Source organism: Falco cherrug, chromosome 5 (assembly GCF_023634085.1).
Source record: "Falco cherrug isolate bFalChe1 chromosome 5, bFalChe1.pri, whole genome shotgun sequence".
In the NCBI taxonomy this organism is placed as follows: domain Eukaryota; kingdom Metazoa; phylum Chordata; class Aves; order Falconiformes; family Falconidae; genus Falco; species Falco cherrug.
Genome location: NC_073701.1, coordinates 91,764,753 through 91,792,459, shown reverse-complemented (window position 1 = coordinate 91,792,459; position 27,707 = coordinate 91,764,753). Strand labels below are relative to the sequence as shown.

The following is a 27,707-nucleotide window of genomic DNA, read 5'->3' as shown; positions in this document are numbered from 1 at the left end:
GTGCTGCCATCCACGAGGATGTCTCATCAGATGTTTTCCATAATTGTTTCCTAATAATGTCTCTTTTTAATGCATTTTAGCTATCGATTAGGCCACCAGAAAGAATTCCAGAACTGCAGTAACTGTGGCTGAGATTGTTTCAGAGGTCTGTGAGGGGCACTGCAGGTGTTTGTTATTAGTCTGTTAGGCATTAATATGACCATACTCTGCAAATATCTTAAGAATGTGGCTACACAAAAGGCACATGTACCTCTGTGCAAAGGACACTGAGTGGGAGTTCCTGATCTTCCTAGCTCTCACCATTAGAAACAAAGAAGTGTAAGTGCAACTAGAGAGAACCAAATTCAAACTGCATAAAGGAAAACCTTCTTTTCTAAGTTTCAAACTCAACATGAAATTCCTGCCAGATAGTGTCATTGAGGCCAGCAGTCCAACAGGAATTTAGCAAGTGAATATTGACTGCCCCACTTTGCAGCTGCAGTGCTCCATGCTGAGCTGCGCACCAGTGCAATAAGCTCCTGTGTACAGAATCTGCTTCAGGAATGAATTCCGGGGTGATTTCAGTCCAAACAGTTCAGATACTTCTAAGAATATGTCTTAGGAAGAGTGCATTCCTTTTCTGTCAGCTTTTATCTGTGAAACGTCCACCGCCACTCACTGACACGCCGCCTTACCCACTTGCTCCACACAGTGGGCCTCAAGGCTGCAGGCTGGCTGAGAGAGGACCAAACCAAAACCAAGTGTTGGGTCTCCTGATTTCTTGTTATCACTTTTTAAAAGACCCCAGAAACAAATACTAGTTGAAGAAAACTACTGATACTGCAAAGTAAAGCATCCCAAATTAGGACACGACAGAATTCAGGTTGCTTATGTGCATATGTGTTGGGTATAGACATTAACTGCAGGATCTCATGGCTGTGTCCCACAGGACCCGTGCCTCTCTCAGATCAAAAGAACTCTCCGCTAGAAATGGATTGGGCGATTTATGGATGGAGGCTGATGTGGATGCCCACAGCTGAGCTTGTCACAGTTGTCTTTATGAAAAGACGGGCACTCCCAGGGTGTGATTAGCCCATCTTTCCATGGTGACTCTCTACAAGGGGTCATCTCAATTGTGCCTTGTGAGTATCTGTCACTCCCATGGACTGCAGAGGGACTCCACAGGAGCCTCTCAGATGCAGGTGTCGACTTTGCAGATGTTTAAAGTCCCTTGATTTGACTCCTATCCTTGGTGTGTAATGGCAAGTGCTATTTCCATTACATACAGGGAGGTCTGAAAAAGTTAGAGGGCTTCAGGAACGGAAGATGAATTTCCAGCACCTGTCTCCTTTGGGCCATGACAGAGTAGTGTAGATTCTGACCTGGTATGACAAGGCGACTCCTGTGTTTGCTGAGCTGGCAGTCAGCTGAGCTCCATCAGGTGAGCTGGGCTGATCTAGGGGGCCGTGGATGCCTACAGGGAGGCCTTGCTCCCCTCTCCAGCACCCTGACACCTCTGCTGTGCATTACTTTGTGTCCTTTGCCCTGCGGCAAAGGTGTTAATGTGTAGAGTGACTGAGGAACATGTAGAAAAGGAACAGTAAGGCAAAGAGGGGGAAGATGAGTGGGAACTTAGTGACTGCCATTGAAGGTAGATGTTGTGAGTCTGTTCTGCATTTTTCCAAGTAGACCTACTCGATATCCCCTTGGTATAGTCAGATCACAGTTTTACAGCATGAGGCAGGTTGTAGGAGCAACAGCAAAGCAAAAGCTTTGAAATGAATCTCTACTACTAAACTTCCCCAGCAACCCTGTAAGTGAGCTTTGTGGTGGCAGCACAACACACAGTCCATAGTCCCAATCCTTCCCCAGCCCAGGTGTCTTTTGGACTTTTCAGATTCCCTCAGCTTCCTCTGGAGGGAGAGAAGTTATTTTACAGTGAAGCAGAATAAATATGCTTGAACCATGGGCATGGGGAATCTGGAGCTGAGCTACAGCATAGCCACTCTAAATTTAGTTCTAAATGCACAAAGGGCTAAGTCATCTCAGATGTCTGTTGCTGCAACAGAAGTGGATGTAGTAGTATCTCTGGTGAGCCACGGAAATATCTCTCTAGAACAAACTGACAGAGAAAATAAATCAATTTTAACCCATGTTTTAAAGTGTTGCTGTATGAATGTCTCAATATGCCCAAGTTAATAAGGGCATTAGAGGGAGTAAAAAGCTCTGAAATAAAGATTCCTTAATCCTGTAGAAGGAGCAGATCTGGAGTCCTCACGGGTGCTGACAATGGACTTTAGGCTACTGCTTGGTGGCTTTGGGATATTGGAGCATCTGATGACCCAGGGCAGTGGGCACACATCTGCCTAGCAGTTGGCACAGGAGCATTACCTTTCTGGGTGCTTCTTTTTTTATTCTACTTGAACCAACCTTGAAGGTCCATGAACATGCTCTTCCCAAAGAAGCTGAGGCCTTGCTGAGCTTGTCCAGGCACTCCTATCACCCTGAAGCTATGCTTAGGAGTATGGTCGCACTTCACTCCCTTTCACGTAGACATACCTGAACTGGTTAAAACTGGTTAATTCAGATGCTGATAACAGGAAACACTCCAGTCTGATTTGTACCTTGTTGCATATAAACTGCTCCACACCTTTTTTTTTTCTGCTCTGCAGCTGCTGCGTTCTTGTATCCAACATTTTTTGTATTTTTTTCATCTTACTGTCTCCCTGGCTTACTTCTGACTATGCTTTAGCCTTCCTCCAGTGCTGAAAAGTTGCCTGCAAGTCCATGAATCTATGTGCAAGGAGACTTCCCTACGGAAGAAGTCACGGGGTTGTCTGTCCAGGCTTCCTGTGCATCTGGGTCTAAGAGTGTTGGCACTAGAAGCACATTTGTGCTGGTCTCCGGTTCAATTTTGGGAACTCAAGCACATGAAGTGTTTTCTAGGACAAAATTTAGAGTGAAAGACACAATGCACAACATGTTGGGCTGCAGTAGAGCAAACCAAGCTGCCAGAAGGGAGCGCAGCCCTGCTGCGGGCAGATGTGTGCGGTACCCCAAACTGCTGCAGGGCTGGGACCTGCCTCCTCCTCGCTCCTGCCATCCCAGCACCAGCTGCTTTCATGCAGTGAGAGCTGGAGACCCTAAACAGAAGGAAAAAAAACCCTTTCCAGACAGCTCCTAGTCCATCTCCGTGTTAATGACAATGAGACCTTGTGTTAAGATGTAGAACAGAAGAGAAGGTGAAGTTCACATTTTTGGGTTCAATGTTTATTAAGGCTGGCTGGGGAGGAACAGTAATTAATATTAGTTACCTAGTAAACCTCTAAAGATACCCCTGTGGCCAGTTTAGAATAATTATATGATTATTGTTGTTCCTTCCATTTGTGGCATCAGTATGAGTAATTCCAGGAGGATCACCCTCCCTGACATGTGTGCACTTTTAAAAAGTGGAGGTTGTAAGCTAGTACATGATTTTGAAACTCTCTCTAAATTACCTCTTCTCTTTCAGTGCTATTTCCAAACTTTCTGCCATATAATTATTTTGAGCACCTGAAGCTTCCTTCTGCAGTCTCATTGGGAGCATCTAAATCAGTGTGTTGATTCAGAAGACAAGTCCACTTTTGTAGCAAATCTCTTGATTATCTCTTATTCCTCTGCTTTGGTGGAGCAGCTTCGGACTGCCTGAACCAGATTCCTGGGGGTGGGAATGAATAGCAAGATGTGCTGCAAGGGTGCCTCCAGGGACATATCCAGGAGCAGCTGCAAAGGGGAGTTCAACAGAGCCAGGCTGCAGCTCATCCAAAGTAAAGAAAAACACTGAAATGTGGATTTCAGGTCCTCAGCACTAACTGCTTTGCTGCACAAATCCACTCCTGGTTTGTAGATACGTTTTGGATTAAACCCCACTCAGCTGCTTGCTCACTCCTCCATCCAGTGGAATGGGGGAGAGAATTGGAAGGTAAAAGTGTGAAAACTTCTGGTTCGAGATAGACAGTTTAATAGGTGAAGCAAAAGCAAAGCAAAACAAGGAATTCATTCACCACTTCCCATCGGCAGGCAGACGTTCAGCCGTCTCCAGGAAAAGAGGGCTTCATCACATGACACAGTTACTTGGGAAGGCAAATGCCATCACTTCAAATGTTCCCCTTTTCTCCTTCCTTACCCAGCTTTTATTGCTGAGCACAACATCATATGGTATGGGGTATCCCTTTGGTCAGTTGGGGTCAGCTCTCCCAGCTGCGTCACCCTTCCAACTCCTTATACACCCCCAGCCCACTCGCTAGCAAGGCAATGTGAGGAGCAAGCAAAAGCCTCGATGCTATGCAAGCGCTGCTCAGCGGTAACTAAAACATCCCTGTGCTATCAGCACTGTTCTCAGCACAAATTCAAAACATAGCACCATATCAGCTACTACGAAGAAACGTAACTCTATTCCAGCCAAAACCGGTACAACATACTACACATGAAAGTAGAGGTAGATCTTGCCTCTGTGCTTGTTCACTCCAGTGCAAGTCATGCTGGTTTTATTCGGTTTAACCTTCATTTTTTCTGTATGTTTCTTTTTTTCTCCTTCCTTTTCTCATATTTCTGTGGAAGTAGTTTCAGGCAACATTTGGCTTGCAAAATTACATTTCTTCATGGTTGTAACACCAACCCTTAGTGTAAAGACTAGTCGTGTACCATTCTGGATTGTTTGAATGTTATTTAACCTTTTCTTTCTCTATCCTATGTATCCTAACAATAAGCACAAAACCGATGTGTAACATTTTGGCTTATAAACCTTTGCTTATAGACTGCAGATAAAGGCCCCCAGGTCGGCAGGACTCAATGAAATTAATCTGGACCACCTAAGGAGTCAGAGGAGCAATGTCTGACTGTTGTCAGAGACCTGGAGAAGGACAGGATGTTGGAGTCTTGCTGAGTGCAAAAGGATTTACTTTATTTTTAACTGAAGGAGAACCAAGGGAATCCCAGTCTACTTCACACTTCTATATACATTTTAGCACCTTGAAGATTATAAAGAGATAAGCAATGATGAACAGACTTTTTTCCAGAACAAATTGTATCAGACTGATAAAGTGTTCTCTTTGATAGACCAACCAGCCCAGGGTAGATCTAAAGTAGATATGAAACTTTCTAACGATAACAGTACTCAAGTTGAGGATCAGGTAGCCAACAGCACTGTAAAATCTCCTTGGGGCTCCTAAAGGTTAGATAGCCCTGGGGATGGCTGGGCAGCTGCCCAGAGCAAGGGCACAGCACCTGTGCCCCACCTTGTGCCCATCACCACCATCACCATGGTTTTGCACTGGGGAGTCAAAATTGGATGCAGAAACTTAGACGTAGTCCCACAGGCACTGAATAAAGGGGAACAATCCTGTCTCTCGACCTGCTGGCTGCCCCTTTGCTGAGGCAGCCCAGGAGGCTGCTGGCTGCCGGTGCTGCCAGGTTACGCTGCTGGCTCACAGTCGGCTTGCCATCTGCCAGGACCGCCAGGACCTCTTCTCCAGAGCTGCTTTCTCGCCAGCTGGAACTCAGCCGACACTGTAGCACGGGGTAAGTGCCTCCCAGGTACGTGACTTTGTTATAATGTACTATATTAACAGACTAGCACACAATATCACGAGCAAACAGTAATGTTAATATAACTGATCTATATCAATTATAGTTCTTAAAGGGCAAACTGCAGATTAGCACGGTGTGCGCACCTGGATTTTCACGGTGTCAGTTGATTTACTGTGCTAGATCAGGACATTCTTCCGCCGAGGTACCATACAGTGCTTATACAACATTAACACCGCAGCGATCCTAGATGCAGGAAATGCGCCCTGCTTATCACCCTCTTATCACCCGGGGAGCTCCAAGCTGCACAATAACATTGTGCCTGGAGGAGAACTTTGACTTTCATAAAGCCAAGATGATCTAACAATGGGAATTTATTACTTCCAAGATTTTCTGCCTGAACACAGAAAATGTCCCTGACTCCTGGTGCAAAATTTTCAGTCGGTCACGAAACCGCCTTGCTCGGGGGGATTTAAAGGCCAAATCCCAGACAAAGAGAGCAGAGCATGAGAAAACCCATCCCCTGAGTAGCAATGTGCCATTTCCCTGATGTAATACATATCTCTTGAAGGGCACCTGCAAGCTAATTGCCTTGTTATTTAGCTTTTATTTTTATTTTAATTACCTTGTTTGCCAGAGCTTTTGGAATCGAAGAAAGAGGAATACTGCATAGTCACTGCACTGCTAATGACCTTGTTTGAGGACAAAAGTGAGATTTTAGTTAACATAAACACTTGCGTGGAAACTTTCCACCTCAGTTTATATTTATGAGTTTTCCAACAAGAATAGAACCGATGAATTTTACAGAAATTAAAAAATGTTTAAGAAATACAAAACACTTGTAATTTTGGTTTTGATTTTTATTTTAAACTGGAAAATTTGACTGGAAGCTTGAAACAAATGAAAGTACTGTTTGGTTTTTTTTACATGTGAAAATTAACTTTATGATCAGCTCTGGCATAAATGTTTATTAAAAAGTTTAAATGGGCAATGACAAATTGAACACAGGAGAAAGAAAACATCAGTAATACATAAGCCGATCCTGTCTCCTTGCAAAGATTTTGAATTATGAGCACTGCACAATTTTATCCTGCAATGAATAATTTTTTTTGTTTTGTGTAACCTACTAGAAATAATGCAGACTTCCCCGTGCTCAAAGTAGGCTTTCCTATCCTGCATCGGCCTCATCGGTAATCTCCTCTGTAGCTAGAAGGTCGCAAATTTTCAGGACTGAGTAATGTGCAGGGAACAGGATTTTACAAGGTACACTGTGTAACTGATATGCAAAGCCACTCACTGCTATTGCAAGATAATTAATACCCAGGAGGAAGTCAGATGAAAGGAAACTGGAGGGAAGGACATCAAGCATAGAGCTCCCACTGCCTTAGCGCAGCACAACGATGAAGTTAAGCAAAGTGATGACTAAAGGGAGATTCATCTCTGCCTCCCTCGAGGGGCTGCAGTGCAACTGTGTCCCTGGGAGGCTCAGGGCAGGACCCAGTTGAACTGCTCGAGATGCCCAACTAGCACCCAATTTTTCCATGACTACGGAGGCACTCGTTCAGAAATGGGGTGAGCTTTTTTCCCCACCAGCTTTGACTGTTTCAGAGGCTGATGTTTAACACAGGTCACCTGGGTCCCCTCTCTGCTCAGCGGATGGCAGCACTACAGTCGGCCATTGGAGGGCAATCCTTGACGCCCACCTTGGGACAGGATGAATGACCCTCTCGATTTGGCAGCCTTTCTGCATCTCCCATAGGAGCCCAGAAGCCTAGCTCTCTATTAGACCTGCTAAACCAGATGTCTGATCTTGACGGCTGCACTGATGTGAGACAAACCTGCCTTGATTGCTCGCTCTCCCTGTATAATAAAAGCAGAGGCAGGAATCCTTGAAGGCCCCAAGCAAGGTCATGCTGGTCTTGGTGCATGCATAGAAGGTAGGCAGACAGGATCTCCTGGGTGCTTCTTTTCAAAGGCACCTGCACAGGGAATTTAGGTACTTGCTTTAAGAGGATGGCTTTACTACGTGCCTAATATTTAAATGCAAAGAACAGTCAGTCCCCCAGGTGAGGCAACTGGATTGCACCTCACTCACAAGCTACTGCCAGGGGCAGGATGCTGGGTGTTTAACCAAGGTATGTGACAAGGTTTTAGATATGCCATGGTTCATTTGGACCAATACGCTTTTCTGTGGTCACCATGTGGTGTGAGAGAACCCAAATGGGTCCTGCCATCAGACCCAGCTCTGGTGGCCTTTGTAGTGTCTGGGACTCCTTTCTAACTTCCCTTTGGCTCAGAAATGCAGGGCTTCATCCTCCCCAACCCCCTGCTTGCCTACGTGTGCGCCTTCAGAGCTCCAACTAGCAGAGGAATGTCCCAACCGCTTAACTCTCCTGCAAACATTTGGGAGCCATAGATCTTGGCAAAATACCTGCAGAACAGAGCACATACCAGAACTCCTGATATGCATTTGAGACGCTTGTTCTGCCTCCCCAGTGAATCTGAGGTATGCTGCTATTTTGCATCTGGCCCAGTCCCACTTGCCTTCCTCCTTCCTATTTATCCCATATTGCCCATGTACTGGTGCAGAACCTCAAACAGAGGTCAAGGACTTGCTGAACTTTCTCCCCACTTCTTTACTCATCTTGCTTCACAGCTTGAGTGATAGGAAGCTTTGCTAAGCAGAGCGGTAAGCTGAGCAGTCTGGAAAGCACTACAGTGCCCTGCCTTGGACAAGGATGCAAAACCAAATGCCACCCCTCTGCCTGGATATACCATACCCTGCCACGGTGCTCCCTCTCACCAAAGACAGTTTACCAAAATGATTTACGAAAGATAGGAGGAATAATCTGAAAATGTGTTTTGTTAAATATGGCTTTGCAAGGTATTAAACACTGATGGCCACCATCCAGTCCTGGGATGGGGTATGGTAGATGTTTTCTGTTCTGTTTTCCCAAGTCAGAGCCAGTGTCATAGTCTGTCTAGACTGGTAATCCTGATGTGTGCAAATAAAAATGTGTGCATATTCATATATGTAAAAATGCAATTTTTAATGCAAGAAAATACTAAATATTCAAAGAAATATGATGTTACGCTTCTTGCTAAAACATGATTGCAGATGTCTGTTAGTCTATGCAGTCATGTTGCCCTCTGTTGACTTCAGTATGTGCCTGCAGCTTTCCTTTAGCTCCCAGTCAGAGTTCTCAGGGCAGCTCACCAGAAGGCTCCATGATGCAGTTTATCTTCCTGACACAGAATCACAGAAGGGTTGAGGTTGGAAGGGGCCTCTAGGGGTTGCCCGGTCCAACCCCCTACTCAAGCAGGGCCAGCTAAAGCCAGTTGCCCAGGACTGTGTCTGGATGTTTTTTGAGTCTCTCCAAGGATGGAGAGTGCTCGGTCATCCTCACAGTGAAAAAATGTTTCCTCAAAGGGAACCTCCTGTATTTCAGCTTGTGCCTGTTGCCTCTGGTCCTGTTACTGGGCACCACTGAGAAGAGCCCGGCTCCATCCTCCCTGCACCATCCCTTTGGGTGTTTATGTACATTGACAAGATCCCCCTTGAACCTTCTCTTCTCCCAGCTCTCTCAGCCTTTCTTCACAGGAGAGACACTCCAGCCCCTTCACCATCTTTGTGGCCATTCGTTGGACTCTCTCCAGTGTGTCCATGTCTCTGAACTGAACACAGCACTCCAGCTGTTTCTCACCAGTGCCTCCTCGACCTGCTGGCAGCACTCCTTCCTCTGCACACAGCCCAGGATCCTGAGAGCCTGCTTTGCTGCAAAGGGACATTTCATGTGTACTAATGAATCCAATAAAAACCAGGAGTGTACCCAGGTACCGTAACCTCATTGTTCACAAAAGGAGTGCCACAAGCAAAGAAAGGTGAAGAAGTCATGCCAGGAGCAAAAGAACAAGAAGCACTCGGGTGATCATGGTTTACAACTACCATAGTGCTAAAGGCAATCCACTGAGGATCTGATCTTTTATGGTCTGTATTACTCAGAGATGTAAAACCTCAAGAAAGTATTTTAACTAGCTCCAAATTCCAGCAAAGTCCCCAAGAAGGTTCAGAAATGCAGATCCAGCCACCATGACACTGTAATGTGTCAAGTAACACACTGTTAATGGGCAAGCCTGTTTGGAGGTGACTGCCAGGCCCCCAGAAAATGGGATGGAGAGGTCCAGCCCTGCATTCCCCCTGTGCCCCTTTGCTTTCCCACAGTCCCCATCCACCAAGACACACCTTGATGCTTTCTGCATTCCCCAGGTCCCCTACACCCTCTCACTACTCCTGGATCCTGAAGCAATCACCACACAAGCCGCCTTCCCTTCCATGGCCACAGTAATCATCAGGATCTTTAATTTGCAAAAACCTCACGGTGCAGCACGAACCCATGGCTGAGCCGTTGGGCTGGGACAGAGGAAGTGCACAGAGGTGTTGCATCTCTGCAGAGACTTCTCCCTCGGGCTTTCCAGCAGCTCTGCTGGGGCCTCGGCTTCCCTCTTGGAGGGGCACAGGGAGGAGCTGGCATTTTCTCTGCCCTGTCCTGTTCTTGCACTTGCTACCCAGACATTGCTCTCTTAGCCAGACATGACATGCCCAAAGCACATCTTTCAGACCCTCAAGTAATTTCTTCTTGCAGAAGATGGTCTTGTTCACTGATAGCCGTAGCAATGTGCTCATGGCATTCAGATCTATGTCTGACAAAAAATTAATTTCCCTACAAATACTCATACAGTGCCTGTAGAGAAGGGAGGGCTCCGATACCCTGCTGTGCACCAGGGCTGGGAGGCCAGGGGACAGGCCGTGGAGAACTGAAAACATGTTGGCTGAGTATTTTCAGTTAGCTGCAGATGCAGGATGTTTGCCTTTTATTCTCTTTGGTCCGCTCATTAGTGAGGATGGGAGGAAATAGTGGGGCCTTGGTATTTTCTCTGCAAGTACTGGGGACTCTGGGATGCTTTCTCATAAGCCAGCCTAAGTTAGAGATTTAAGTGTAAAAATATCAGGCACATCCAGTCTCCAGTGTTGTTGGAGTGCAATCAGAGAAACCCTTACGTGGAAAAGCAGAAGAGGATTTCTGCCCACTGAGTACAGCCTTTCATTTTGAACCCAGGTGCTGGCACCTTCATTAACTAACACACTTTCAACAGATCTGACTGTAGTTTATTAATGGGTGAATTGCTCTTCTTCCAGGTGGTTCTTCTAGATCATTATGTCTGCTCTAATCAGAAAGACTGTCATTTATGAGCATTATGCCTCCCTTCTAGGGGATTTCCAAAATTTGGGCTCAGTGATGTGCCTCCCTGTATGAAAAATAACCGAACACTGCCACCCGATGGAGATCTTGGTTTCAAGCAAGAAATTATTAAGTCTAGAAAACTCGAGAAACCTTTTTCACAGCAAATACTTTCACTTTCAGGCAAGACGGGTGATCAATATTATGAACTACATCGCACATTACTTACCTAAAGCTACACTGAGATATTTATAGCATCAATTGAACAGAACATTGCACATGTTCTAACCCAGTATAGAAGAAACGCGGCCTCGGCCACTGCTGTTCCCCCCCCCAGGCAACGAAGGATTTAGGTTTTCAAATATCTGATGGGCTGAAGTGCAAACAACAGCAGGCCAGGAGGCGTGCACCCCTTTTTTTCCTAGATAACAAATAATCTGGAAGAATATAAATAGCATTAAACTAAACAGCGTCAATTATAAATATGTCTCAAAATTCTGGTGCTGTTTTTCCCCCTCATTAAATAAGTTGAAAGCAATTATACCGAGACACCTGACATCCTTTCCAAACTGAAATATTTTATATTTTCGGATATTTAAAATTTGAATTTATGTGCGTTCCACTGCCATTTAGACGAACGGGGCTTCTTTGTGTAATACGAAATGCTTGTACTTCCTCCGTTTGTTCCCAAATTTTATTTTGATTCCTCAGGCGCGAGTCCGCGAGCCGCTCCGCTTGACCTGGCTGCCCGCCGCAGCGCCCTGCCGCATTGAGGCTCGTCTGCATAGCCCCGCCCCCTGCCCGCCCCCGCCGCTCCGCCCGCCGCTCCGCCCGCCGCTCCGCCCGCCGCTCCCCCGCCCACCGCGCCTGCGCCAGTCCGCGGAGTCCTTGGAGCGGCGGCTGAGGGGCGCGGGCCGGCGGTGGCGGACATGCAGCGCTGGGGGCGCGTTTCCTGCGCGCTCGCTCGGGTACGGCGCCGGCGGGGCACGGCGCTGCCGCGGGGCCGGCCGGCGGGCGGGGGGAGCCGCGCCGCGCTCGGGAGCCGGGGCCTGGGGCCTGGGCTCTCTTCGCGCCCCCCGCCCCTCGCCGGAGCGGCGTGAGGGCGGGCGGGGCCGGAGCCGGAGCCGGAGCAGGCGCCCTGGGGCGGGCGCGGCGGCTGGGCCGCGCTTGGCCGCTTCTCCGCTTTCCCTCCTGCGGCGGGACGGGGCGTCGCTCCTCGCATGGCGCGGCCTCTGCTCGGCTGAGGGGGCGAGGTGCCCGCCGTGTCGCCTGGCCCCGGGAGGGGCGGGCGCGGGGTCTCGCCCCGGGCGCTGGCCTTCCCGAGAGCGGGGCTGCGGGGCCGGGCCCGCGGGAGGCTGCGGCCGGCGGGGGCGGGAGCCTTCGGCCGGGAGCCTTCGTGGCGGTGGCAGCCGCCGGCTGCGGGCGCTCCCCGCCTGGTGCGCGGCGCTGCGGCCTCGGAAGTACGTTCGGGAGCGTCCTCTGCTCCGGGTACGGGGTGAGCGGCCCCCGAGACCCTGGTAGCAGCCGTGCTGTGCTCTCCCGTCACAGTTACAACATCGCAGCCTCCAGAAACAGCTCACAGGAGGTGCCTGGAGGGGTGGTTGTGGAACAACAGGACTTCACAGGCTCCTGTAGGTGTTAATTTATGTCATTAAGTAGTTTGAGAGCCCCGTATGAAGGGCTGGAAGTTTTCGTAGTGAGGCGCAGCCTTAGGCGAGGCTGATCTGAGAACTGTCGTGATCCTTGGAGACGGCAGAGCCACTTCCACCTCCTGCTCCAGGCCCTCTGTGCCTGCTCGTCATGTTGTTCCTGCTGTGGTTAGCTGGTGACTGCAGCTGTGTCCGTCTGTGTGTGTTGCCGAATGCTTATTTTTCTTCAAGGGTAGACTTTGACTTTTAAAACCAAGTGTTTTTTCCCCACTCTCTTTAGAGAAGCTGTTTTGATAGAATTCATCATGGCCTTCAGGGAGTTTGTGCGGTGTCACAAAGGTCGTATGCTGATCAAGGTAATTAATTGTGAAGAGTTTCTTTGGACAAAAAAACCCCAACATGTGCACACACCCACACACGCCTAAAACCCACAAGAACCAAAGCAGTGCTTCAAACTTAGAAATAGGTCTTCCTGGTGACAGTGGAATCCATGTCAGCATGGAGATTTAAATGAAAAATAGTGTCTTACTTGCCTTAATTGACAGCAAACTAAAGCTATAAATAGAAGTTGAACTTTATATAACATAAGAACAGTGATGGTAATTAATATTCCAAAGGAGGCTGTGGTTATGAGATATGAATTGGGTACAAAGTTCATAGGTTCCTGCTGCATTCATAATCAATAGAGGTTGCATAGATATCTATTTCAGCCATATTTTCTCCTTTGTAAACTGTAAGCATTTCTCTTCTGCACTGGACATCAATAGAAACTGTATCGGAAAAATGTTATAATAAACTATCCAAACATGTTGGGTTAAGTTCTTAAAGGATTTATAGTAAGAGGGATGGGACAGACAGAATTCAGTTTCTTCATTTCATTTTGCATTATTTTCCCTGTAAAATTTAAGACTGGCTGTTTTTGTTGCAGAGTGAATACCTCTGTACAACCTTTCCCTTTGTCCAGAAAGTTACTTTTAGATGTAAAGTGTAATTTACTTATCTAAACTTATATTAAGTTGCATCATTTTTATTAGCTATTCTGCTTTTCTTTAAAAAAAAAAATCAAACCTGAATTATTTCAGAAATCATAAACTGGTATTCCTGCACAAAAATTTTAATTGCTGAAACAATAACTCAAATGTTCTCTGTTTCAGTTGATGCCGATGTCACAGTTATTGGCTCTGGTCCTGGAGGGTATGTTGCTGCTATCAAAGCAGCTCAGCTTGGATTTAAGGTAAAACGAGATCTCATTCAGCAGAATATTCATCCAGATGAACTTGAAGGGTGTTAGTGTGATACTGAAAAACTGAAATTCTGTCACATCTTGGGCCACCAGATGCTGTTGACACGTTGGTAATCTTTCTTTACCTTGCTTACCCAGATTATACAGAAGTTGGAATGTATATGTGAAGGCCTTACTGTCTATAGCTGTACTACTGGCAAAGCTGCTCAGGACAGCTTGCTTTAGATTGGAAGTAATGATTGAGGTGGGCTTACACTCTTGTGGAAGCGAAGGTAGGAAAAGAATGCTAGGAAGGACTTTTTCTCCCAGCAAAGGGAAGCAGGGGGGAGGGCAGGGAAAGTTACAGTGACAAAAAGGCCACTGAAAAATTGTCCTGAAGAACAGACTGAGGGAACTTAAAAAGAGGAAAAACCCAATATTCAACTGATGTGCTTTTTGAATGTGGGTAGAGGAATTCCATTGTTATGTGAGAATTATAGAGGTGAAAATATGTCTGTAGAAATACTATAGTATCTAATTTACATTTGTTTATGTTGTTCTGTCCATTGGTCCATTGTCTTTGAATGCTGCTTGAAAGACATTACTTTTATTTGGTGTGTACTAATGATGTGTTGCTTAACAGTATTGGGAGAGTTATAGGTGCATAATGCATTTCAGATTTTCTCTGAACTTACGAAAATATGGATTGTGACTTCAGGATATTTTTTTACCTTCACTTCTTAATATGAGACCAACTTACTTTATTGGTACTGCATTATTCATTTGTTAATTTTTTCAAAATCTGAGAAGGAGGTGCTAGCAGTCTTGAGCATGGTCCTGCTGGCTGGTATGTTCCAATGCTTCTGAATTATGACAGCTGGACTTCATGGCAAAAGTGAGTCGATTAGACCACCTGGTAAGGACAGGAGCTCCTGTTGATGAATGGAGTTCCAATGAAGTGCTGAAATGGGTGCTCAGATAGTGTGTAATCTTCACCCTTGGGTATTTCCAGAACTTGACTGTACAAAGCCCTGAGCCACCTGATACATCTTTGATGTTGACAGTGTTTGGAGCGGGAGGTTGACGAGATGGCCTCCAGAGGAGGTCCTTTCAGCCTAAACTTTTCTGTAGTTCTGAGTGTTGTCCATCATTAGTCATTACTCCCCCAACTGGGGATGTCTCTTTGGGTATCTTTCAGCCTTCTAATGTGTAACTGTACCAAAACACAAATCCTTGAGATCAGATTAAGAAGTTTTAAGTCTACTTGTGGCCTAGTACAGATAATTTGAGTTGTCTTTATCCATGCTTGTGAATTATTTTTTTGTCTTAATAAATACTCTTGCTTTTAGATGTACATTGTTACTGAGCTTTATACCTGAGAGAAAATGTGCTCAGTGCTACAGGTTTTATTTGAGACTGAGGCCTTCTGCCTCATACGTTCATGTTTGTTTATTCTAAAGCTATTTTTTGTGGCTGTATCCCTGCTTTTCTTGAAACAATGTTTTCCCCAGGTCCTTCCTACCTGTGGTTGACAATAGGATACCATATACAAGGAGGTTAAAAAGTGCTCTGGGCCTGGGAATTTCTGTTTTAAATCATAGTAAGAAATAATTTTGTTATACTGCTTCACAGCTAATCAGGAGTGGGCAAAATACATGGACGTGCTTGCATCCGTCACCTGTAGCACTGGATAAACATGAAGCACGTTTATTCTGCCCTTAAGGAATGTAAGGAGATGTTTTTGTAAGACTGGCAAAAAGTTGGATTCTATAGTTATACCATCGATGGAAGAACCCGAGTGGGCTCTGCTGGATTACTGAACATTAACCTTCAATTTTAGTGCTACATCTGCTAGCACAAGTGTTAAGTCCTTGTATCACCATCACAGCATCCCATGTTATTGCCAACAATGTTCTCTGGGCATTGGCTTTTCAAAAGCTTTGCTTGGCCTTGTTGGTGAAGTTGATGTAAAGTGGACGAGGCAGAACCTCCTTATCAGGTAAAGGTAGGAGCAGTCTGGTGCTGATTGATCCATAGCGCAGCTTTTAAAGCCCTTGGATCATTTTTCATGCATTCATGTGCTTAAAACAGGGGAAAGGATAGATAGGGGATCAGCGTGTCTCAGTGTGTTTCTGTCATTTGATATGGTGAGTTCTGCTCTTCATGTTACCAGCACCTCTACTTTAGCATAAAAGCAACAATTTAAAGAAACGATGAGAGGTTTTCACCTGGGTAGTCACTTGTCAGCAGATTGGAGCTCTTGGAGTATAAACCAAGGAACTATTATTTTGAACATGTGTGTACCTTGCAAAGAAGGAAATACCAATTATTTTGCTTCTATTAAAAAAAGTTTACGATACTTTCTTCCTCCTAAAGTGATCTAATTTTACTTGAAGTTTTGTCCGTTGCTTTTTTCCTTTGCACACTTTGTTGGCAACTTAATGAGATGAAATATTTTCAATCTGTGTTGGTATTGACCTTATCTTTGCTTGAGTTTGCTTTACTTGATTTTTATTTTTTCTTTCTTTATAGGTATTGGCACAACTTTATAGCCATGTGTCTCACAGGATAACCTGTTTAGAGAGGGAATGTTTGTGGTTTGGGTGTTCTGTTTGATTTTATTTAAAGAAAAAAGTACTTTGTACAGTTGTAACCTGTGGTGGTTCATTTATCTGTTGTTCACTTGTGATTACTTGGTTTTAGCAATCTTGCATGATTTACATTTTTTGCTTTTTGCAGGGGGTTGTTTTTTTAATTGTAAGGGAAACATCTTTCACAGAACTGAGTGTTGTATTTAATTGAGGCAGCTTGGTGGATTTTTGAAGTAGAACAACAGGACTTAAACTTTTATGAAAGTATAAACGGTGCAGTGGGGAACGTGGTGCTCTTCTGGTAGAGGATTTTGTGGCAGAGGGCCATTTTGTGTTTGAGGGCAAATGTGAGCCACAGAATAAATGTAGGAATGAAATGGAGACACATTAATGCATAGTATTGCTAAAAAATTCTCCCCCCCCCCCCCCCCCCTTCTTTTTCCTCAGACTGTCTGTGTAGAAAAAAATGAAACATTAGGTGGAACCTGTTTGAATGTTGGATGTATTCCATCCAAGGTAAGTGTATACAGTTTGTCATAACTCCATTAAAAACAGCAGATGTTATATGCCTCACTTGGAAGAACATTAAGAAGGAGTTTCTCAAGATTGACATACTTCAAAAATTGAAATTGTAATCCAAATGAGCTGAAGATACAAATAGATACAAGTAACACAGAGTTAGAATTCTATTTGCACAGTAGAAAGGTTTCATTTGCAAACTGTTTTGTGGGCTTTCCTAGATGAGAGGCAGAGGATGAAAACCAGAGGAACATACAGATGTATCTTACCACTCTGAGTTGTTGAATTTGTGTTGTAACCAGTAATGACTACTGTTTCAGGTGGCCGTATCTCTTACAGTCTACCTTGACTATTTTAGGTGGCTGTACCTCTTGTGCTGTTGATTGCCTCATATACGTTTGTTCAAAATAAGCATGTAGTTTTGGACAGGATGATGTCCCTACGTCAAAGGAATGCTGAACTGTGTCACTAGCGGTAGGGAAAGTAAATCTAAATTAGAGGGAGAAAGGCACCCCTGAAAAATCACAAACTCTGGTTTTGGTTGGATGCAGCATGCTCTAAAGAGAGCTGTGTGTCTCCATTGACTGTAGAAAGAGCCTAGCTGAGTAGCTCTTTAAATATTTGTCTAAGCTAAATTAGTATTCTCACCAGCTGCATAGGATGACTTGGAGGTGCTTGTGTGGAGTAGTGCAGGTGGGGAGAGTACAAGGCATGTACTCTGAAAGAAGGGAGAACTAAGAAGAAATTCAGAACCTAGTATTTGATGTTGTCGATCCAGTTTTAAGTCATTTCAGAACGAGGACCTTGTAAGAACAGTGCTATTGCTAGATGAGAGAGATCTACCTCGTGTAGCACCCAGCAGGTGAAGGAAGACACTGGTAGTGCCAGGTTTGTAATGGCTATAGTAACAGACAGAAGATTCTTACCAAGATCCCTCTTAACTGTATTGCTGTTTCTAATCTGTTTGCTGAGAGAGGTTCCTGTAGCATGGTACGAAAAAATACAGTCTAAATACAAAGGTTTTCAAATGATATATTAATTTTCCTAAACATTTTAGTAATACTTCTAATGAAGTTCAGAATATCTTAATATATAGAGGCAAGACTCAAAAATGAGGTGTCAGCCAACACGGTGTTTGTAACACGGTGTTTCTGTGAAAGTTGGGAACTCTGCTGGCATCTATTTACTATCTTTAGTCTTTTTTTTTTTTTTTTTTTTTTTTTATCCTGTGAAGTTCTTATGAAAATGCTTCTGAACCCATGGCTAAACTTGGACACTATCTATAATCTTCTGAATGGCAATAAACTTCTGAAGAAGCGGATACGTAGGCTGCATACACTGAAGAATAACAAATTATTCAAATATTCCTTTCCAAAAAGCCACTCAAAATAATACATTGGGCATGGAATTTTTTTCCTTTTAATTGCTGAAGTCTGAAGTGGTGGCTGTGTAATTAATGTTGGTTGTTACAGATTTGGGATTGTGACAGTTATGTGAAATGAGCAAATGAATTTTAAAGAGAGTGAGTTGATAAGACTTATAAAAATGGAATTATCTTATTCTGATAGTATTAGTTTTACTCAAATGTGTATATAAGGCAAGTATTTCAAAATGTACTTTGAATCATTTATTATGGCTGCTTTAGGCTTCAGTCTGCACAGACCTCCACTGTTGTCTTTCTTGTAAAGATACTGATAATTTCATGTCTGGGATAGCTATAGTAAAAGACATAATTTTTCTTACTAAGGTCCCTCCCTAATTATATTGCTATTTCTAATCAAAATACAGGTTTAGAGGTTTTGCATTTCAAGCTGCTGATTCATAGACATCCTTATGAAAACTACTGTAATTTTATCTTTGAATTCTGAATGTCAGTGACCTGAGGTAGCTCTAAGCCATCTAGTTTCAATTCAACTAGCTATGCAGCCGCACAACAACTCAACTACAAAATTTTAACTCACATTATGTCTACACAGGCTAAAATCTTAACAGGGATTTCAGTATAGATTTTCCTCATCCAGTTTTTCTGTTAACAAGTAATCTCTTGTCTGAGGTAACAAGGAAATTCTCCTGTGAGTCAGTCAGAATCTATGTAGTAAGACGTACTAGTCTTTATCTGCAAGGTAAAATTTAGTCTTGCAGAGATGCAGAGAGCTGGGCTTGATGATCCTTACAGGTTCCTTCCAGCTTGAGATACTCTGTGATTCTATCTTTATTTCTCTGCTTAAAGTCTGTTCCTATTCTTTTTTAAAATCCCCATGGAGTCATTTCCAATTTCTGTGGTGACATGAGCAAAAAGGATAGGTGTGGATTTAATGTTTTCTATTTTTCTGTTAAATATTTAACTTTATAAAACACTTCAGTAAGAGCTACTGTGTAAAAATTCTGTGTTTGAAATATACCTTTTAAAATATGTAGATGTTAGACTTTTTTGATATTGAGAATGTTTTGCAAATAACATCAGGTGGGTTTTTTTCCCTCAGAATAATCATGAACATATGTCACAAGTCACTTTTCTGTGTGTATTTTAGGCTTTGCTGAACAACTCGCATCTATATCACTTGGCCCACGGGAAAGATTTTGCTAACAGAGGAATCGAAAGTGAGTGTGAAGAGCAGCTGGTCAGTGCCTGTTAACATAAATGGTTCCCACCAACAAGTAAACTTAGTAATTCAAATCTTAATTAATATTCTTTATCTGTCAGTTGGAGTGTTAGGGCCGTGTGTCTGCTCCTTAAATCCTGAATTAGGGATAGACAAGTTATATCTGAAAAGTGTAATGCTGCTCTTTAATATAGCAGTTGTTGAATGTAACCTTTAGTATTTAGTAGGGCCATTCAACACATCTTACTGTGTCAGAGCTGTTAGTTGTGTTTAGGTTTTAAATAAAAGCACTGCAGTGCTTGACAGAATTTCTTTTTTAACCTTAGTTACAGGAATCCGTTTGAATCTAGAGAAGATGATGGAACAGAAGAGTGGTGCAGTGAAGGCCTTAACAGGTGGAATTGCTCATTTATTTAAACAAAACAAGGTTAGTTTGGATTGTACTGAGGTATATCCATGATTTTTTCTGAATTGAATTTCTTGCTTTTTCCCTGTTTGTGTTCTTGCCACATAAATTAATTCAAGTGACTGACTCAGCAAGGGCAGAATTTGAATGTGTCTCTTCTAGGCGATTTTTAAATGAACAGTTCCTTCATTCTTAATCTACTTAAAAGAATGGTATACAATTATTCTGTGATTTGTACCAGATGGTGATGAAAATATACATGTTAGCAGCTTCTGTAAAGCTTAGTGAGATTAAATGCAGCATAATTTATATAAAGTAATTTTAATCTGAATTCATTGTGTTCTGATTACTAAAGGTTGTACATGTATCTGGGTTTGGAAAAATAACAGGGAAAACCCAAGTCACTGCAACCAAAGAAGATGGCAGCACGCAAGTTATCAATACAAAGAACATACTCATAGCCACAGGCTCAGAAGTTGCTCCCTTCCCAGGAATTACTGTACGTATTTGAAGTCTTAATGGTACTTTTTCTCAATGTGTTATTAAGACGTTAAAACATGTGGATATAATATTGCATTTCACCTTCTGTGTGTTTATATATAGTGTATAAAAGAGATTGTAAGTCTCCCTTTGTGGATTTCTTTGTCATTAGATTGATGAAGATAATATTGTGTCATCCACTGGTGCGCTGTCGCTGAAAAAAGTTCCTGAAAAGATGGTTGTCATTGGTGCAGGAGTCATTGGTGTAGAACTGGTGAGAGGATATTTAAGCCACTTGGTCTTCCATTTATAGAGGAAATGAGTGTTACATTTGACGATGTTGCTGTGATTTAACAGATGTTTTGAGCAAGTTGTAATATAACTATGCAGACAGCCTGGTAGCTCCCTTCCCTACCCAAAAAGCTGAGGTAAGCGTTTGTAGGATCAATACTCCTGCAGCTGGTTACCTAAGCAGAGAAATGAGAGGGAAACATACAGGGTCTCACATACAGTATGTTTTTGGTTTGGTTTGGGGTGGGTTTTTTTGGGGGGGCGGCGTGTGGGGATTAACTTTCTCTGAGGTTTGTACCTGCTCTATGTGTAGGTGAGAGAACTTTTGTTAAGGGAAGTTGATTTTAAACCAGGACACAATCTTGTATGTAGCAGTTAATCCCAAGAAATTTTTGTGGTATGATTGTACGCATTCTGTCTAACAACCAAAGGAGTGGAGACTTTGTAGTTCATCTGAGTCTGAGTCCTTTTGCCTCATACCTACGTGGTTAAAAAAATGTGTATTTGCTGGTTTTGCAACTGTGTGAAAATTTGCACATCTGCATAGCAGTTGCTTAGCCTGCTCACCATTAAGCAGGGAAAGAGTATGTAAAGTCAAATACTGTGATAGTATTATGATAGATTAGGTAATGTGGGTAACTGCAAGTAAATAGGATCTGTATGGGTTTTGTTGGTGAAACTGATGATAGTGGTTGTGGTTACAAATACATACAGAGGCAGCAGTGGTTCCATTTTATTGCATAAGGTTTCCTTACTGTAGTTTTGTTTTGATTTAACTTGTAGTGGTATTAGAACACCACAAGCAATTTACTTTGGGTTTTCTGTGCTACATTTGGGTTCTTTGACTTTGAACTTTTCTATACTTACAAAACAAAATAATTGAGTATAAATTAGGTATGTATTTAAAAGCTTAATTCCATGAATTCAATCATTGAAGTTTTGGGTATGTAAGCAAGCAGTGATCAATCTATTTTTGTGCAAACGCTAGGGAAAGTTGGACTTGTCATGTTCTGCACTGTAGCATTTGTAAAAACTGACCAGTTCGCTGTTGTGTTGTCCTGCTTTTGCAAAGTTTACAGTCTCTGGTAAATACTAAAGAAATCTGAAGTTTGCTTTTCAAAAACTATATTTACGTATTTTGTTGTGACTGCAGGGTTCGGTTTGGCAGCGCCTTGGTGCAGATGTGACAGCTGTTGAGTTCATGGGGCATGTTGGTGGAATGGGAATTGACATGGAGATCTCTAAAAACTTCCAGCGTATTCTTCAGAAACAGGGACTTAAGTTTAAACTGAACACCAAAGTTACTGGTGCTACCAAGAAACCAGATGGAACAATTGATGTAGCGTAAGTGTTCAACATAAAGCTAAAGGAATATATATTCTTCCTCCTAATCCCATCAAACCTATTAAAAAATACAATCTGTTACTATGTTTTAAACAGGAGAAGATGGATTTAGGATGAAACTTAATTCTTTAGTGAAATGTAATGTTAGTAACTTACAGAGCTCATAAATTTGGCTTTGCTTATATAGGAGGGTTCCATTGACTTGAGTTGAAAGCATGCTAGTATAAAACTGGTGTTACAGTGAGATCAGTAATAAAACCAGAACTCTTAATTCTTTTCATGGAAAATCTTTGCTTCTGGTATAATTAACACAAATATCATGATTGTTCATACAGTCATTTTTAAGCCATTAATTCTTGGCTGCTTCCTGGGGGTCATTTTGTCCATACCTCCTCTTGTCTCAAAATAAGCATGGCAGAGATTTTACTGCTTTTGCGTAGAGGTAAATGAAGCTACCCCAGAGTGTCTTTTAATGGCCGTGCTCAAGGCCTTTGAAGACTTCCAGATGAACAGCTAATGTGGAAACATATAAAACAAGTTTGCTTTGTGAAAACCCATACATATACACTACTTCTGTTCTTTTTCTTGTTAACGTATTCTCTGTGCAGAAACTGTAGTTTGAGTTTTAAGAAAATGCTTAATGTTACTTAACAAAAGTAAGTTTAAATGTGTTTTCACTGAAATCTTAATATGGTGATTTGTATTTGGTCTGTTTCTACATTTAGAGTTTTATTTTTGTTGAAACACACTTCCTACTTACCCTTGCTTACCATGCTTTGGTCCTCGTGCTCTCAGAGCACATGAACTTGTTCTGGGTGTGCAATTAAACACAGACACAGTTGAGGGATGCACCTGATGCAGGGCAGCTCCTAACAGGTGTTTGGCCAGAAGAAAGCTTGCTCAGAATACATGGCCCTGCCCCACTCCAGAATATATATAGTTTGGATGTTGAGTACTCAGCATCAATTAGTTTGCTGTACAGATTTTATCCTATCAGGTCATGCTACTTGCTAGTGGGTATATACCCTGAGTTTCTCCATCTAGTAGTAAAAAGTTACCGTCCTTTCCTCCCTTCTCCACTCCTCAACTCTTGCAAGGAAGAAGTGTGGGGCAGGCTGAATGCAAGTGTTTTGGATGACAGATCCAGCCAGTAGGTCACCGTCTGGATCATACCAGTTACTAATCAGAGAAATACAATGCGGAAAGTTTACAGCTGAGCATTTTTGCTACTCATTTTTTTGTAGTGTTGAAGCTGCAGCTGGTGGCAAGGCAGAAGTAATAACTTGTGATGTGCTCCTGGTTTGCATCGGTAGACGTCCTTTTACAAAAAATCTAGGTCTTGAGGACATTGGAATTGAACTTGATAAGAGGGGGAGAATTCCAGTCAATAACAGATTCCAAACCAAAATTCCAAAGTAAGTAAGACTAAATATTTTTTACCTTTTTTTAAAGTGAAGTCTTATTTTTAAGAGTTTAGCCAACTAAAGCACTTTTTCTGCTTTTAATTGCAGAATATAACTTCCTTTTCTGAAAGGAAAACTCGAGATTTCTGTTTATTTCGGGAACTAAAGATTTTTAGTCAACCTTTTAAGTGTTGTAATTTAAAAGTCACTAGTACTTCTTGAAGTGTGGTCATTCTGTGGAAACTGCTCTTTTAGACTTCATATTTCTTTTGAAATTTGGTATTTTAATCTGTTTTGATTAGTTTTCAGTAATATGTTTCAAACTGACTATTATATAAGGTAGCCTAGGTGTGCTAGGATGTTTTTAAACAGTGTCTCATTCTGTTTCATTGGGCTGATAGCATCTATGCTATTGGTGATGTAGTTGCTGGACCTATGCTGGCCCACAAAGCCGAGGATGAAGGCATTCTTTGTGTAGAAGGGATGGCTGGGGGAGCAGTTCACATTGACTATAACTGCGTACCCTCTGTGATATACACTCACCCTGAAGTGGCCTGGGTTGGCAAATCAGAAGAACAGCTGAAAGAAGAGGTACTGTTTGTTTTCTTCTTGGACAAAACTGCCTTGTTTTCCCACCCTGGGTGTGGTTTCATTGTCTAGTAGTTTATCTAGCTACTTTTTCCAGGAGAATTTCTGCATCTGAATTTATTGCTTAGGGTGTATGATTGAATGATTTCTCCTGCACTTCACTCTCCCAAGGATCACAGTTCTCTTTAATGACTTCTATTCTGTGAAGTTAATACTGTTCATTTACTAATTAATCTTTTTAATAACCCCTTATAGCTCTTTTGGTGGTTGATACATGCATTGCTTTGTGTGTCTTATGTGCCTCTTATTTTCGTATTGCTTCTGTTCTCGTACTTGTCTGTATGGTTGCATTGTTCTTGTTGGTCATTAACTCAACAACCTGTATCGGTTTTGTAGGGTGTAGAATACAAAGTTGGGAAATTCCCATTTGCTGCGAACAGCAGAGCGAAGACAAATGCTGACACAGATGGTATGGTGAAGATACTTAGTCAAAAATCGACAGACAGGATGTTGGGTGCTCACATTTTAGGCGCAGTAAGTATTGTAAATTGTGCTGCTGTCTTGGTCTTTTTTATTTCGTGTTGCACAGTTGCAAAGTAGTTGTCAAGTTAAAACTGGTGCTTGTAAAAAGAAGGAATATTTGAGTCTACCATAGTTATTTTTATTTACTGTTCTTTTCTGCAGCCCTGTAGTCCTCCCCACTTCTCTGTTACTTCAGTGTTGACCCAGCATTATTTTTTTTCCCCTAGAATTGCTATGGTTAATTGGTTTCTCTGACCAGTAGTGTTTTGGTTGGATAATTTTATTTATTTTTTTTTTTACTACTGTGGAATACTCAAGAGAACAGCAGAAACTGTTGACTCAAGTTCTGGAAGTTGAGGGAGCTGAACAGACTGTTGCTTTTTCATTGGTGGTTCCCCCCTCCCCCTGAACTTCAGACTTCAGCAAAGCTGGTAACCTTATGCTGCAGTCACCAAATCTGGGGTCAGTAATTTAGATTAAAAATCCTTTTTAAAAATGAGAAATCAGAAAATTCTATTTGGGAAAGTATAACTCTTTGTTGTCCCACACATTCCAAAGTTAGACCCTAATCTCTTTTTCTTAGCTTTAAATATTTTTTTTTTTCCCCTAAAGATGCATGCAGAAACATTTCCATACATCTTTGTGCATAGCTTTCTTTAACAGAAACACTAGAACTGCTCTGTTTTCCTGGAAAGGAAATTGTATTCCTATGGATGGATATACTGTTTCTGAATCCAATTATCGTAATTGCCGATAAGAGTACATAAGACACTGTGCTAGTTATTTTCTTTTACAACGCAAGTCATTTAAAAATCAGCGTGCCTTAAAGGAAGCACAACTTAGGTTTATCAGTGTGAGGCAGACTAATTTTCTTCATTGGGAAAAAGGGGGGAAATCTTACGTGATTGTGGATCTGAATGCTAAAAATGTTAACGGGAGATTTCACTAGTTTTAACTCCTCAGAGAAGTGTTCCCTGAGTAAATACACAAAAATACAACAAACAAAAATGAGGGTGCAGATGTAGTAACATGCTTTTGTTCATCTAGTTAACTATTTAAGTTCCCAGGAGGAAAGTTTTGGGGAGGTCTCAGCAGTGATAATAGACGCTGTAGCTTTGAGAATGTATTATCTGACCACTATCTTGTAGTGGAAAAATTTTTTACAATTCTCATTACTGAGAGAACAGACACTCTCATTAAGAATTATGTTTAGATTTGTGCTAGGCTTGAGCACGGTCACAGAACAGATGGAGTATTTATGACTTATATTAGAACACAGCTGAAGTGCTAGTTACAATACAACTTTTCTTTTTTTAGCAGAACAACAACTGCATAAAGATTTGTGCCAATTAAAAATACCATTAAAATTACAGGGTGCTGGTGAAATGGTTAATGAAGCTGCCCTTGCTATGGAATATGGAGCATCATGTGAAGATGTAGCCAGGGTTTGCCATGCCCATCCAGTAAGTTTGTTTTTTGAAATGGACTGTTGAACACCAGGGTTACACAGACATGCTGTCATTACATGAAACTATTAATAACCTGTACCTTTTTGTGTTTACTCTCTACAGACAGTGTCAGAAGCCTTCAGGGAAGCAAACCTAGCAGCATCTTTTGGCAAAGCTATCAACTTCTAAAATGAAGGAGCAGGTCTTTCTACATGTATAGTACATCTCTGAAAATGGACTGTGGGCCCTTATGGAAGGCTGAGTTTGAGGATTTTAGGGTGGAATTAAGTGAATCTCTTCATTTTAAACATCAGATATTTTAGGAAGTAAGAGTCTGGAACAAGTGGAATTATCCAGTTTCTCTAAACCAAATACTTAAAATTACATGTTTATTTACATGATGAATATTGCAGAAAAACAGCCTGACAGAACTCTTCTCTCTTTCAAAACCAAACATTTTGCTGCTGCATGGTGTGCTGGTCAAAATGCTGAATGAGTGTCCAGCATACCTGGTGTTTTCGTATTTGAAGTAGTGATAGACTGCACCAGTCGAATGCTGACACTTCTGATGCCACTGTCACTTCCGCACAAAAACGTTTCCTTCTGGAAGAATTAACTTCAGTATTTAAATATTTCTTACATTCAAGTCCCATAACCGTTTTGACCTAGTAGTGTTAGGATGTTGGGAGAAGAGGGGCTCGTGTAGATTGATTAAAACTATATTGACTTTTTAAAGAGAAAACTACTCTGTGTGTGTGATTCTCCACATGTCATGTTTTCATATTGAAAACTCATCAAGGGAAAAATCGAGTGCTGATGGAGAAATGAAAGACTGAAGAGAAATTAGTCTTACTGCTACTTAATCTTTTTTTGGTTTTGAAGCTTCCATGTCCAACTCTCTTAAACTTGAAATGCTAAAACTGGGTAGTGAAGCAGCATTTGCTGTTAAGTAAGTGCTGATATGAGGGTTATTCTGCACCTTCCACACATAAGGGCTGCAGTGTCAGCTCTCCACACTTTCTTCTTGTTTCCTATTTTGTGCTCTCTTTCTGTCTCTTCTGTAGCAAGAGAGCTTAATAAATATTTAACATGCTGGAGGGTCTTCTTGGTTGGTTTTTTGCTGATCGGCCGTTACTCTACTCCTTTTACTGTCTAGGTTGTTGAATACATGAAGAAACTCACATACAAATGGCATCTCTTTGGAAGATCCCTAACATGTATATGGAATGTGCCCAACTCCAGTAGCTCATTTTAAATTTTGTTTTGCAGAGTACTTTTTTTTTTTTTTTGTTAGACTCTTCTGCCTTGAAAACTTTAATATCTGCTGGTATTGTGCGTGCCCTTTTTCATTATGCCAGTGGAATGACAAATGTGCATTCAGAAAGTGACGCAAAAGCTAAAAAGCTACTTGGGTATATCCTTGTACTTCTCTTTAGAGCTTGTTATTCAAGTATTGATCCATTATCCATACTGAGCGATGGAAATACATATGTAAACATTACCATTTCGTTGATACTAGTTAATCGACAAAGCGATACTGTTCTTCATTTTGGTTTGTTTTTTTTAACTCCTGTTGTAAATGTAGATGGGGTTAAACGATGACAACTCATTAAGCTTACCACCAGGATATGAGATAATCTGATTCATGGATACGCCAGGTTAAATGAATTAATGCGAATCTGCTTTCAGGTGTTTAGCAGGAAGTTGCCGAGGGGAAAGCAAAGGTAAGACAATAGTGAGGGAAGAAAAACTTTTCCAATAGATGTCAACATTTCAGAATCACTTCTACCCACTGCAGGTAAATGCTATTAAGTGTCTATCTTGCACTTTGCAAGTTCTTCCTAGAAGGTCTGCTCT

General features: G+C 42.2%; 1 protein-coding gene across 1 annotated transcript; it reads left to right on the top strand.

Moving 5' to 3' along the window:
- The first annotated feature begins 11,632 nt into the window (after positions 1 to 11,632).
- DLD (dihydrolipoamide dehydrogenase) lies at positions 11,633 to 26,945 on the top strand. The gene is made up of 14 exons (XM_055710622.1): positions 11,633 to 11,752; positions 12,714 to 12,789; positions 13,588 to 13,667; positions 16,694 to 16,762; positions 19,297 to 19,366; positions 19,695 to 19,795; positions 20,130 to 20,273; positions 20,427 to 20,528; positions 21,699 to 21,889; positions 23,134 to 23,304; positions 23,694 to 23,883; positions 24,277 to 24,414; positions 25,776 to 25,865; positions 25,974 to 26,945. Exons 1-14 carry the CDS (start codon positions 11,714 to 11,716, stop codon positions 26,037 to 26,039), a joined length of 1,527 nt encoding a protein of 508 aa, XP_055566597.1. The 5' UTR covers positions 11,633 to 11,713; the 3' UTR covers positions 26,040 to 26,945.
- The last annotated feature ends 762 nt before the right edge of the window (positions 26,946 to 27,707 follow it).

What these genes read in the sequence shown, in the direction of transcription:
- DLD (XM_055710622.1), top strand. Translation starts at nt 11,714, where the DNA reads ATGCAGCGCTGGGGGCGCGTTTCCTGCGCGCTCGCTCGG. An exon ending in TTCCAAACCAAAATTCCAAA is followed by an intron (nt 23,305 to 23,693) that starts GTAAGTAAGACT and finishes TTGGGCTGATAG; the next exon opens with CATCTATGCTATTGGTGATG. An exon ending in GGGTTTGCCATGCCCATCCA is followed by an intron (nt 25,866 to 25,973) that starts GTAAGTTTGTTT and finishes TACTCTCTACAG; the next exon opens with ACAGTGTCAGAAGCCTTCAG.